At 44.5% G+C, this 13923-nt stretch overlaps 1 protein-coding gene across 1 annotated transcript in view; it reads left to right on the top strand.

Annotated features, from left to right (window-relative positions):
• LOC144108627 (uncharacterized) overlaps positions 1-13923 on the top strand; it is an 86335-nt gene that overhangs the window by 61517 nt on the left and 10895 nt on the right. The window contains exons 22-24 of the mRNA XM_077641816.1: positions 13303-13320; positions 13510-13527; positions 13723-13740. Coding sequence (XP_077497942.1) covers positions 13303-13320; positions 13510-13527; positions 13723-13740 — 54 coding nt within the window. The remainder of the gene's footprint in view (positions 1-13302; positions 13321-13509; positions 13528-13722; positions 13741-13923) is intronic.

Genomic DNA, 13923 nt, shown 5'->3' with positions numbered 1-13923 from the left:
GATGAGTAGGTTTTTATATCAGTCGGATTTTGAATGTAAAGGAAGAATCGCTGGGGTTCAACGTGGCTTCAGACTATTTATACGAGCGAAAGCGGTATTAAGCATGGTCTCCACTCAAATGGTAAGAAGAAATGTTGAGATCAAGATCAAGAGTGAAAGAACAAAGTGAGGCACCCAATGCTCATAGTCATATGATGACGTGGTCATACTACCTTAGTTTGTGCCATACCACCACGCAGTTAAGTTGGGTTGATCTTGCGAGACATTGGAGGTGATGCCGATGTTGCCCACTGTTTCAAATCAAATGTCAAGGTCGAGTTCAAAGGTCAATGTCAATGGTCAAGATCAATGGTCATGGTAGGTAAAAATCAAGATCGGGAACCCAATGGTAACAGCCATGTGATCACGTGGTCATACTACCATAGCTTGGGCCATACTACCACGCACTTGTGTTCGTTTTAACCTTGTGAGGCACTAAAGGCCATTGTCATACCCACATCGAAATTGGAAGTGGTACCCCAAAGAGTAGAGCTCTCGCTTTAAAATTTAAAAAATATATATATATTTCTTGTGCTGTACTGTAATTCAAACGGTAGCGAAGGCTGCTGCCGTGGCGCCCAGTGGTTGCGGTAGCACAATTATTAGATGAATGCGCCTATTTCTCCAAGAGCCACGAACCACACGAAAAAAGCACCGGATTTATTATATAAGAGTAATTACTCAGTTGCATCTACCCAAGCATTGCCCAAGCTTTCCTTTGTAGCCGCATGGCTGCGTTATTTGAATGGACGCCAATGAATTATTACTTCTACAAATTTACTCCACCTTGGAGTATTGCCTTAAACTTTTGGCGAGCACTTCATTTATATATGGCTGCGTTTTCTACTCGAAAATAGTTACCGTTGGGGGATCACCCAATCTGTGGTTCGTGTTCCTCTACGCGCCCTCTCATGCAGAATAGCTGCGGTATCGAAGGCAGAAGCACGGTTTTCTTTTTTTCTTAGGCGCCAATGCATACGCGTCATTTTCAAAAATAAAAACAAAAGAAGTGGCGAGAATTGAGAATACATTCGTCCCAGCAGAAAACGAACTACGATTAACGTCCACTACGGAGCTGTATAAAAAGCTCGCTAGCCGATTTAGATGACCGCAGCACGCTATGAATGAAAGATAAGGTGTCTGACACGTGACAGCTTGTGTGTTTCGTTTTGCATGTATTCGGATGCCAGTCAAGACCGAAGCGCTAACTCGCCATCAAAGAGGCTTTACAACCGAAGGTGTCCAGCGATTGTAACGACATCGTGTCTAATCCAGTCAATCCTTGCGCCTGCCAGCTTCTTACGATGTCACGTTAGCAGGTGTAAGTGGATTACCGAAGACGTCACAACAATTGGTTGCCTCCACTGATTGGACGGCCTCCTTTGAAGGGCAGTTGCAGTCTCATACTTGAACTGTATATGACTACGGGGTCGAAGCCTGCAGAGACAACATGATGTCGTGGCTTATGGTGGCGCTCTGCATTTGTGGAAAGAATGATAGCATTCGAACCAATTTTGACAGATTAGCGATAAGGCAAGCGCACGACTGTCGACGCCTCCTGACCTAGTCAAAAATTGGAAATTATTTTTTGAGGAAAGGAAATTTCACAGTAACTGTCTCACATATCTCAGTGGTCACCCGAACCTCGCCGTAAGGGAAGGGATAAAGGAAGGAGTGAAGTAAGAAAAGAAAAAAAGAGGTGCCGTAGTGGAGGTCTCTGAAATAATTTTGGTTACCTGGGCATCTTGAACGTGCACTGGCATTCACAGCACACGGGCGTCTTTTGCGTTTCGCTTCCATCGAAACACGGCCGCCGCGTGGTCGGGTTCGTACCCGGGTACTCGTACTCAGTAGAGGAGCGCCTTAACCACTGAACCACTGCGGCGGGTTGATCTAGTCAGCAGCTTAGTTTTTTTGTGTGCTTAACGGACGATTAACATCAACATTCACACACCATCACTTTTTTCGAGAACACTGTTTACAAGCAAAGCCAAAAATATTTAAAAAAAGAAAGCGCACGGTCTATTTACCCACCTGCCAACCGAGGCTTCAGACGGAAGGACGGACAGATTTTGCCAGCATGGGAGTTCTAATGCTATGCATTAAAACGACGGCGAAATGTGGCCTCCCGTTCCACCCTTCCCCCAAACTCACCCTGCGGAAGGTTCAATCATCAACCAGCCGGCCGCACTGTCCGGAGCAACCCCACCACCAGAAGCCCACGCAACAGAGGGCCTTAAGGGTATGAGGTGATAGTGTAATTATTTCTCTTACATACAGAAGGTCATTCTTTACTTTTTATTCATTCGTCCCTGGGGGACCTCGTACCGCTTCTGGTGCAGCGGTTAAACGATGCGCCGCTACACTGCGATCGCAGGTGCTCTCAGCGGTGTGCGGCCCAGGCTGCTCTTCCCGTGCGACAAACCATTAATTCGACTGCCACAGTGGGCAGCTCGCTCGCTTTCTGGAGAGCAAGTTGTGAAGACGCCGCATGGTCACGTGACCTAGATAGCCCACCTGTCTCCTAGGCTGCTCCCTGGGCTGCACCTGCCGGGGTCATGCTCGCGGTTTTTTGCTCGCAACGCCGACAACGGAGCTTGTGGCAACGGGGCCTCTAATGCTGTCGCGTTAAAATTGGAGCTGCGGCCTAAGGGTATACAACGTGATAGCGTTAATCGGTTAATGCTCATGTATGCTCGACCAGTCATTCTCGACTTAACACAGCAGTTCCGGACAAAAAAAAAATATCAGCGGGGAGGAGTTTGTGGACGCAATTTTAAGCGATAGCCTCTAATGGCGCATACTGGCGTCCGTCGGTTACATTTTAGGTCAATTGACCACGACACGTGATCTCTGTCACGCTCGCGCCAGCTGCTCTTCTCCTCTGTCGTGAAATGAATTCAAGCGCGGCAAATTCAAATGAGTGCAATGAGTCGCAAACGGCTTTCGCCTTCCCGCAGTTAAGAGATATCTAAGTGCCTCCAACGACTTTTTTTTTTCATACATATCAAGATTTAAATACAAGTTATATTACATGGAATATGAGATTTCAATATAATACATTTTTCCTATTAACGTTCTTGCTATTGTCTAAAGCGTTCACCAGTGGTTTTCTATGACAGTCTTAACTACTCAATGCGAGCAATGAGAAAACTCAAGATTCTGCAATGCATTGGCGGAATGGACTATTACCTTCAATATGTAGATAATAATACCTTACAATATTCCCATATTCTACCTTTTTGTCTTACAAAGTTGGACTTGTTACATTCATATGTGCCTGGGAGTTTCCATATCACTCTTGGCTCAGTGGTGCAGCGTTTAAGCGATGTGCCATTGCAAGCGATGGCTGGTGCCGCCGTCGCCAGTGCTCGTGCGACCCAGGTTGCTATTGCCGAGCAACCTATCAGGACCAATCATCACTTTAACAGTCACCTGCCACAGAGAGTTGCTTCTCTCGGGATTTTTTGTGGATTGTTCACTATCGATCAGCTACGCCGACGACGACGCCGTCTTTCCTGCGACACGAACTCCTTAACGCTGTCGCGTTAAAAGCAACGGCGCAATCACACTGCGAGACAGTGGGAGGCGATTATTGTTAAAGCGGAAGTCAGAAAATTCAATGTGAAAGCAATCTGCCGTGGATTTTTTTTTGTTCACGTGCCCAGAATTCTTGAGTGGGCTATATAATTGGTCAAGTTACGTGCATGACTGAAATTATCCCAAAAGAGGACATGAAACAGAGAGTCACAATTGCGAACACATTGCAGTTTCGCTATGACCTGAAAAACACTGTTGAGGCGAGAGAAATAAATCTGGTTTTCCGGTTGCCAATCCAAAAGGTGAGACTTCGCAGTCAAGTTCATTGCAAGTTATCTGGGTCGCAATTAATTTAGGTTTCGGTTCACCATTAAATACGCCACTCTTTTCGTCGAAATGGTGCGCTTAATGTTCGTCGCGAATAATGCGGGCAGTTAATAGGGCTGATCAGTAGATCCGAATACCGGTAGGCATCGAGTGGCCCGCCTAGACATCTATACCTAGTGCACTCCTGAAGGTGACTTCAAAACACTTCGGAGAACTTGCCATACTGTGGCTGCTACTTTGTACTTTTCTGACTATAGTTATGACTGGTCGACGGTGACATGGGCAATCTTGAGCGGTGAAATTAAATGACTCGACCGACAGCCGCCGTCTCCATAGTCCCATAGTCGGATATACCTAAGTCTGCAGTAAGGCTCCGCCCAAACTCTGGGCCGCCGCACATAGTTCCTCCACGACAAAAGAACTAGTCCGTTGTCAAAACATTTCTTGTTACCTAGACAAGACGGCAATAAGAAGAAAAAAAATAATCTTGAGAGTTTGGATAACTGGCTTGTTTAATAAAGTGAAACATTAAAAAGCTGATTTCATTTACTTTTGTGATTGCCTAGCCGAGCAATACAAGACGCCGCCGAGCGTGACCCAATTTTAACTGCTGTTTTTTTAATTTGCACGCTACTATCGTAATTTCTGGTAATGCATTGTTCGAAGAAATTGAATGATTCAAAATTGAATGAATGTTCATTCTTCCCTGTGAAAGTCTTCCTCTTCGAACATCTTAGGCAAGAATGAATTCTTTTTGCTGTTACATTGCCGGGTTACCCAACTGCTTCTTTCTGGTAGTGGACGTGTGTAGGCTTCTTTTCAAACCGTGGCGTATCCGTCTTGTGCTATCTCTGGGTTTCGCAATGTACCTCAATCTGAATGTTAACAATTTACCTCCTTGCGCAACGCTTCGCGTGCCTCGTTCATACATTCCCTGCCATCGCCACTATTGCTTCTCCTGTTATGGCAAACTAAACGAGGGAATTCAGGCAAATGAATAAATTAGAGAACCGCTGCTGCATTCCCTGCAGTGATCGTTAAGTTATTCTGGCCTTCACGTTTAAGTGCGTAACTCCGTGTATTTTGGCTTCCAGTGGCGTCGACTACAACGCGTGAGTATTTTCAAACGTGATCTGAACACGATCAACATTCAGTCGGCTCATGGCTCCGAAAAGAGAGTAGATGTTTACGCGTATTGCGGAGATATATTCCTTACTAAGAAATGTCGCTCAGATCACTGTCGGCAGTTGGAACTGAATGGCGTAAGTGCAGAGTACCAGTGTCTAGCGGGCCCGGAAGAACGAGCTGCGGTAAGGCTTACAATACAGCCACCGCTACTGCCGCCCAACCCCATAGCAGAAGGAGTTGATCTCGGAGCGATGTTATGTAGTAAGCGCCATCTGTCATTAGCAGATGAGAAACGAGTGGAGCCTCCTTTCCGTCGCAAAGACGAGTCTATGCAGAAAGGAAACAGATAATAAGCTCCCTCTTGTTTTACCTCGGCCATGCCTGCCAGGTTAGCGGTGCCTCTCAGTGCACAGTCTTCCCGATGTGAGCAGAGGGGAAGCCGCGTCCATCAGTGATCTGCGCTGCGGCGGTTCTACGGCGCGCTCCATCGGGAGTCCCGCGTAAAATGAGTTGCGCTAGGGCTCCGTGCGGTGGAGCGTTTTCTATAGGTTCGGCGAAGCGGCGCAGCCTGAAGACACACCACGTGACCAGACTTTGACTTAAATCTGCTTACGTGCTATGAATGCGAAAGCAAGTGCACTACTGCTGTTTCCGTTGATGCGTTTGTGGTGTGTGTGATTGTGTAACATAGTTCGCGCTGTGCAGCAAACCCCACACCGTTCGGATATCTGCGGGTTAATGCCCATATATGCAGAACTGGTCATGAAGGCTGACGACTGGGCGAGTTTTTCCTGATGAATCAGAAGTGGCCGTTCTTTACTTAACTTTCATAGATGGCGGCGAGTCCTCACACCACTACCAGCGGAGTGGCGCAGCGGTTAAGCGATGCGCCACTGCGCTGGCAGTTGTCCCTGACAGAGCCACCGGTGGGGATTGTGCAACCCATGCAGCTTTTCCCGAGCGACTTCTCGCGCAGCTGGCGCGAAGCTCCTCCGAACGTCCCCGAGCTTTCCTCTAATTGGCTCCACCTTACGCGGAGCTCCTCCGAGCTTACCTGACTCACAGCCGAGTGACTCGGGTAAGCTTCGGTAGGTGTCCACAGTTAACATCTTCCGTACACACTTCCCGTGGGCGCCACGCATGAGCTACATAATGCTTAGAATTAAAAAAATTGAAGTGGGAAAGTCGATCTTAAAGTCCTGTTTAGCCGCATTCGTATGCTCACCCCCCTCTCCCACCTCCCCTTCCCCCTTTTATTCGCACCCGGCGGTTGCGGCGCCACCTACCTAATGGTGCTGGCGTCACAGATCGGTGTTTGTCCATAAAAATGTTATTTAAGTACGCTCTCTTTTGACGGAAAGGGTCTGTCTTGACATATGAGAAATATTTGGAGCAGCAGGGGGCGTATTTTTTGCTTCCCCACCTTCATTTAGGCTCTCCTATTGGTGTTTGAGAAGCTACTGGTTTGATCTTGGACAACACCGCTGGAAACAAAATAATGCCGCATGTTTTTTTGTATTAGTTTCCGCCTCTTTCTAGACACCTATTTCAGAACTTCCCGTTTCGTTAAAATTAGGAATGGGCTTTAGTGCGCTGGCACTTTCCACGCATTCATCCGTTGTGTGTTTGTCCCGTTATCTGCCTGAAGCATGTTTTGTGGCAGGTGAGCAGCCTGATCAACTTGTCACGCCGCAGCTCATTTAATAAGGTCGGGTGAGACTTCGTTGGGTCAAAAACTTCAATTTTGAGATTTTTCAATCATCTGAGAGAGAATATTTTTATCTTTCAGATAATACATTACACTTAGGTATTCGCGGTTTTTAAAATATTTTTGTCTTTTTTATTCGACACGTTCACAAGAAAAGTGGGTGTATTCCGACGCGGTCTCTTCGTTTCCGATACGTGCAGAAATTGAATGCTCTGAAGGTTTCGTTTTGGAATTAACTCTTTTGAGCAGTACATTTTTAAGTCACTAGGGCTACTCCTGTTGATCTTCTGTTAGAGGCTGCGTTAAGCTTTGACACTTTCATTTGGGTGAGGTGTCCTAAAGCCACCGTTGTCAGTCTCAAAACAGCCGAGAAAGCTGTCGATGATGCAATTGCATGCATTAATGATGTACATGTAGCACTAGTAAGGGTGCTGAAACGTTTGGGAGCCACCCCTGCACCTCTGTGTGTGTCTACGATAGCATCTATAGACAGACGGCCGGTCCAAAAATGTGATCTCAAGCTGAGATCTGAAGCGAAACAGGAAAGCAAGAACCTCATGGCGATGCTGCCACTTCAAAAGCCTACAGCCCAGAGAATTTGTGAAATAAAAACGTTTTCAAAAACTTTACCAGCGTTTTTCTCAAAACAACATTTTTGGAAGCTGATGTACCTGTTCCTCGGGAACTATAGAGCATAATAAAATAAAAATTTTCTGGTGTGTTAATTAGTAGTTGCATAATTGAAACTACAATCAATCGCCTAGGTGCATTTTTATTTTTTGTAGCATAAAAACACCAGTCATAAGTGGCAATGTTTATGGATCGGCAAAAGGAAAAAAACCGTTAGAAATCTACTTTTTGGTGTAGCTGCATCATTCTAGTTCCACTTCTGTGAAGCGCTTGTTGTTACCTGAGCACAAAATTAGCTCTCTGATGATAGTACACCTTAAAGAAGCGGCACATACGTAGAAAAAATTTAAAAGCAAATAAAAATACTACTTCAAAATGTAAAACTAATTTCTAACTATAATGCGAGCGACGTCTACCTTTAATGTTCCTTGAAAATTTTATGACCATAGCTTTTACTACTACTGCCGTACAGCCAAAATTTTAAGCTCATTTCAAAGTCTCACCCCACCCGTGAGAGGCCACTCGGGAAGAGCAACTCTGGGTCGCAATCGTATTCAAGCAGACCAAGTCCCGATGTCAGCACCTGCCGTAGAAGGGCACTGGCGCGTCGTTTGACTGCTGCACGACTGCGCCAGGAGTCGTAGGAGCGCTCCAAGCGATCTATGAAGGGGCTGAATGACTAACTCCGCACGCAGGGAAATTAACCCATTATCGCTAACAAGTGCCAACCGTGAACAATGGATCAGAACACCGGAACCAAAGTGAAAACCGGAGGGCTAGCGCACCAAATCCGCATTTGGCCGTAACAACGCAAATCGACCGCCATTTTTCCGTTGGGTTTTTGAAAAAGACGAAAATGCCATATTTAAGGCGACGTTTCTTGCGTTTCTCTGTCTTATATAACAAGTAGGCACACTCTTCTGGCACCTAGATTATCTATCCTGAAAATTTTAAGAAGTGCCTCATAGTGGCGCAGAAAGAAATCCTTGAAAATAGCCTCACTTAAAACTTGTGACGTCTGCGAGATTTTTTTTCTAGGAAGAGGTAATTTCCTGAGAGTGGCGCGAATAAGCTTGGCGTATTTTTTCTTATCTTTGCTTTTAGCACGAAACTACATCCTTTATGGCTTCAAGATCTCGGTTCTTGCGCCATTTCAATGTTGCACAAAAGCCCTGCCTCTGCCCCGACGTCGTTCGTAAAAGATTTCACCTGAAATATATTTTCATTTTCACAAAAGAAAATCTAATATTGGCCTGCTGAATAATTAGTGCATAATACATAAATCATTCAAGAAAGTTAAGACATAATTAGGCGGTTCTATCTCTCGTGGAATCGCTCTGCCCCGTTTGCGCCTTGGAAGTGTGGTGTAGCCAACGGAGCTACAATGTCTCGATTTCTCCGGAGCGGCGCAGTGAGATGGACACGCTGCCATAGTCAAAAACATTTTATAAATGCAGTGTTTGATGTCGTACGTCAAGGTACAGCTGCTATGGTCAGTGTTTTTTTTTTCTGTCAATTTTACTCTACGTCATTAGCAGCACGGCTGGAGTGACTCTCTACATTTTTGTCCTATTCACCATCAACAAATGAACGAATGCATTTCGTCCGGTGACAGCTGGAAGAACAGGAAAGCATTAGACATTTTTAAATACCTACGCTTTTTAAGGAATGCGTACCGATTTCTGCGTGTAGTTACGACTGACCTATATACTTTTTTTTTCATATGGTAATTCACCGTTAGCAGCGACCACAACAAGTAAGTTTCTCCAGATGCAGCCACAATTCCCGTTTGACTTCCAAGAATTGGCAGGCTGCTTTAGAAGCGACATTTCTGAATTATCACTGAAAGTGTCTCTGGAAAACAGACCAATAGAATATTTTGATTACATATTTGATCCTCTGTTTGAACCTCTGGTCATGTGGTTGCGGCCTGTATTGTCGCGCTGGCAAGGTATGCGACATTCTCAAGTTCAAATAACTGTAAATTCTTTTAGGTTCACTGTTTCTGTATAGCGAATAAGTAAAAAAAAGGGTTGCTCTTACCCTATTGAAAAATTTTTATAGGCCTGAATGGTTCGGCAAACAGGTTAACTGCACAATTAGATTGGGTTCATAGGCTTAACGTTGCGAAGCGACACAGGCTATGAGGGACGGTGTAGCGGAGGGATGCGGAAATGACTACTGTAACGTGCACTGACATCGAATAGCGCACGAAAGTTACTGATTCGATCTCGTCCGCGTCGTTCACGCTTCCATGGCTGCGAAATGCAACGGGCTCTTGCACTTCGCGATGTCAGTGCATGTTAAGAACGCCAAGTGGTTGAAATTATCGATCGTTTGACCTCTCCTACGGCGTCCCTCACAGCCTGAGTTTCTTTGGGACGTTAGTCCTATAAAGCCAAACTAAATGTTTAACATTCATGTTTGCGGACCCATTCATATAGCATTTTCAATAAGGTTTAATACTGACCTGTTCGTTTTAGACACGAGTCGGTGCACTGACTAAGACTGGGGAGCGCTACAATCAAGACAAGGAGACAACACCACATAAGAACACCACGAGACATGAGCGCAAACTTTCAACTGAGTTTGTTTTCGACATGGCGCATCTTTATACGCATATAATCATGGGACACACAAACATAAAAGCGTTAGAACCAGCCCAGATAGCCAAGCAATCGCCTAAACCATGCGAGATATAAAACGATCCTCTCAAGTCATGAATTTCACCAATGACCGGCTAAAAACAATTTTTCTTTTTTTGCTAAAACCACAGACGGGTCGCTAACGAACCCAGCACCTTCCTTTTCCGAAGCCATGCAGAATGCTTCCTACAATTCTCTTGTGGTCTTGTGCTTCGATTTTAGAAGAACAGTCGTTTTGTCCAGCAGAGGTTTACACTTGTGCACTGCGCAGTGTGCTGCGAGGTTGCCAGGGGCACTGACCAGAGGGATGATGTAATTGTGCTCCCGTAACCGCTCATCTAAGCACCTTCCTGTCGGGCCGACGTAGGCCCTGCTGCAAGACAGTGGTATTTTATACACGACGCCTTCAACACATGCCACAAACATCATCTTGTGCCTCACGCCACAAGACCATGCGTCGTACACTGAATGTGACAGCGACTTTCAAAATGAGATTTTAACAATGGGGTTATCCAGAAGTGTGTGCAAGTTGCGACATCTTAGTTCTTTCCAAGCGAGTGAGGCATGTCACGGTTTGGTTTTTTTTTTTCAGAGACTACAACGACGACTCGTAACTTTTTACAGCTGTCGATCCTACATAATTTTGGTACCCGGTGAGAAAGGCGGCCGATTATGCACTTAGAGAAAGCGCAGTTGACTGATGCCTTGCATCGCCAGAAAACAAAAAGGGAAGGTTGTTTCGTCATTAAAGTTTTTTTTTGCGATATGTTTACACTGGAAGAAAACGTTGAACTGAATAAGCAAGTTCAGTTAATTTTTTTTTCAATTATCTTGCGCAAGTATGGATGATTTTTTTCAAGTAGCTACAAATAGTTCATCACAAAACTAAGGATTGCGCGGATATCAATTCTTGATATTTAACTATTTCAGAATGTGTTATATATTATGCAATATTCATTTCCCAACAGGGGTGCTTTTATATGTCAGCTTGTGAACACAGTAGATAATACTCCTCTAAGCTGCGTCCTTGGCAGTAGGTTCTTCAAAGAAGTCATTCAGATATATCTTACAGGAAGGAAATTTATTATTAGTTCGTGATTTCTGCCATCAGTTTTTTCTTGGAAAAGCTAAGCGACTGTACGATCGTTAGTTGACAGAAGTGGTTTTTAACTAAATGATAGACTACTTTCTACACGTACCTGCACATTCACTAAGAAAATGAAAAACTGATCTTCTACGTTTTCAAATTTACCTATTTGTTATCAAACGCATACATTGAAAATTGAGGCGGGAAAATATCCTCATAAGTGCACGAGCAAACAGTAAAAGTAAATGACCAGCCTAAGAATACAGTACTATTTAGGAACCGACAACAGAAGAGGGACCGCGCAAGTGGGTTTCTTTGTTTGCGAAATAGATATACAACCAGGAAATTTTATTTTTTCAAGACACATAAGGCGACGCTTTTTTTTCCCAAGTCTTGAAACAGAACCAGTATTTCCCACGTGAGGATTCCGGGAGGCGGAAAGTATGGAAAGCGGAAGAACGCAGACTTCGCTTAGCGTTAGCGCAAGTTCGTGACAAACATCGTGTAAAACACTGCCAGCTTAATGACATTGAAGGAGGGTGCGTGACAATGTAAATTCGTTTATTTATTCCTTGTAAAATACGTACACCTTTAGAAAAATGTCTTTAGAGAGTATGTAGAATGATCATAGATTACTGTCTTTAAAGTTTATAGACTCTCTATAGACAATCCCTAAAGAACAGTCTATAGGCAATACAAATCCTCTTGGAACTTATGGCACACTATGGCCATGCACTTTTAGTAGATTGTTGTTGTAGAAACTCTGTAGATTATAAATAGACAAAAATAAATATCTATAAGAAGGCAATAGAGACCGTATAAAGTCGATACACTGCCTATAGACCACTTTTTAAGTGAGATTGGAGAAGCTGCAGAAAAAACTGCGATACGCATCTTGACAAACCCGTAGCTCCCTCACACTGGGTTGAAGACAAGCAACCGCTGATATTCCCTATCCTAAGTGACAGTAGTTCATGTGGGAATTGAAGAGGGATTTGTCCGATTGGTTTCCGAAGGACATGCACTTGAGAACCTTCATTCACAGCGATAAAATACTGACGCTAGTCAATTCACCATCTAGCACAATTTTCCACCATCAATAATATTCACACCACAATTTTTCCTTTTCAGCGTATTTTTTTCTTAAGGAAACAAAGACGACATTTGAAGTCAGCTCCCCAATGTCGATAATTTAGTCCTTACAAACTTTGACTCAAACAATAATCTCAATCCGTCGCTTTTCTATTTTACTGCTTTAACAGTAATTCCTGCTCTGGCGGAAAAGACATGGCCTCTGTGTGTGCCAGAAAAATCTCCAACTCAACGCCGCTATCGTGTCTGAGAGGAACGGGACAGCTTCCGGGCACCTTCTGGCCCGTGAAGCACTCCTCTGGTGGATGCACATCCGAGCACATACGGGTAAAACTGCATCTTCCACCCAAGAGTCCCTAGCCCCCCCCCCCCCCCCCCCCATTTTCTTCCTCCATCCAGGTGCTCCACCCACTTTTCCACCCAACCACTTACCACCTACATTTCACCCTCCACACACCTCCACCCTTCAGAAGCCACCAAACAGGCAGCAGCGCATTCAAAAAGCGACGACGAAATCCAGTTCAAAGATGCAACTGGAAGGCGATTATTGTAGGAGCAAAATGTACTACCGGTACTGCTAATGCCGGTTTGTCACATCGCCTTTGCACTTTCTTCATTAACGTATTCCCGAACCGTTTGTTTGTTCGTTTCACTTGCAATCGATACGGTAATGTAACCTCTCTTATCCCTGATCCCGTCGGAAGCTGCTGATCATTACAGCATCAACACCAATGCGAGTATTTTGCCTTTCTCTCTAGGTATTTAAATGCATTTGCACACTTCAAGCACGTGGCACGTAATTCAACTTATTACGCTTATTTTACGTTTCATATTGGGCACTCTAGGGAAACCTGGCTTTGCTTCAAGCAACAGGGCACTGCTTCTTGAATATCGCAAAACGAATCATTGATTCAATTTCCCAACGATTTCGACAGGCACCAGATGACTTTCTCTTCACTTTTTTGCTTATTGTGTCTTTATACACATTGCCTATTGTGTCTTTATACACAACATTACTTAGCCGTGTACGTCTAGCAACCAAATACCTTTTTTGTGTTATTGTTATTTTGGATGGCTCAATCTATACCATCTTACTTCCATTTCAGCAACAACTACGACAAAAAGTAAGAACCGCTGTGAACTAACTGCTACTATGAGTTTGCAAAATCTAAACATGATTTGCCCGAGCTATCCGCGCCAAAGCCTTTCCTTCAGTTGTCGGCTCTGTCGGAAATTCATGAAAAGCTTGAGTTTGTGTTTTGTGTTGGCCGACACTCGATTACTGAATTATGCCGCCCTAATATTCGTTCCAGCTACTACGACCACAAAACGTAAGAACTGCTATGCATTTACTGTCACTATTGTTTCCATATGTATGAAAGCGATGTCGACTTCAGCTTAGAGAACACACAAAACTAAAAGGCCTATTCTTGCCTGTTAAAACACCTTTAAGAAAAATGTGAATGGAACCTCGTTCTTTACTACTTTAGTATGGAGTATTAATTCCACATTGATTATTGTTGCAGCGATTACAACAACGAAAAGTAAGCACTGCTTTGAACTGAAGAGCGCAAGTACATCGCTATTTCATGAAAGCAGCCTCGACGGTCGTGGTGAAGGAAGCTGTGAGCCAATAAAATCGGCTCACGTTACCCATGATCTTCGGGGCTCCAATGCCGAGACACATGCAGCTTCGCTGTGCGCGCTTGACCTCCGAGTCTGTTTCT

Source organism: Amblyomma americanum, chromosome 10 (genome assembly GCF_052857255.1).
Source record: "Amblyomma americanum isolate KBUSLIRL-KWMA chromosome 10, ASM5285725v1, whole genome shotgun sequence".
In the NCBI taxonomy this organism is placed as follows: domain Eukaryota; kingdom Metazoa; phylum Arthropoda; class Arachnida; order Ixodida; family Ixodidae; genus Amblyomma; species Amblyomma americanum.
Note: the sequence above shows the minus strand (reverse complement) of the source record. Positions and strands in the feature narration are given on the sequence as shown.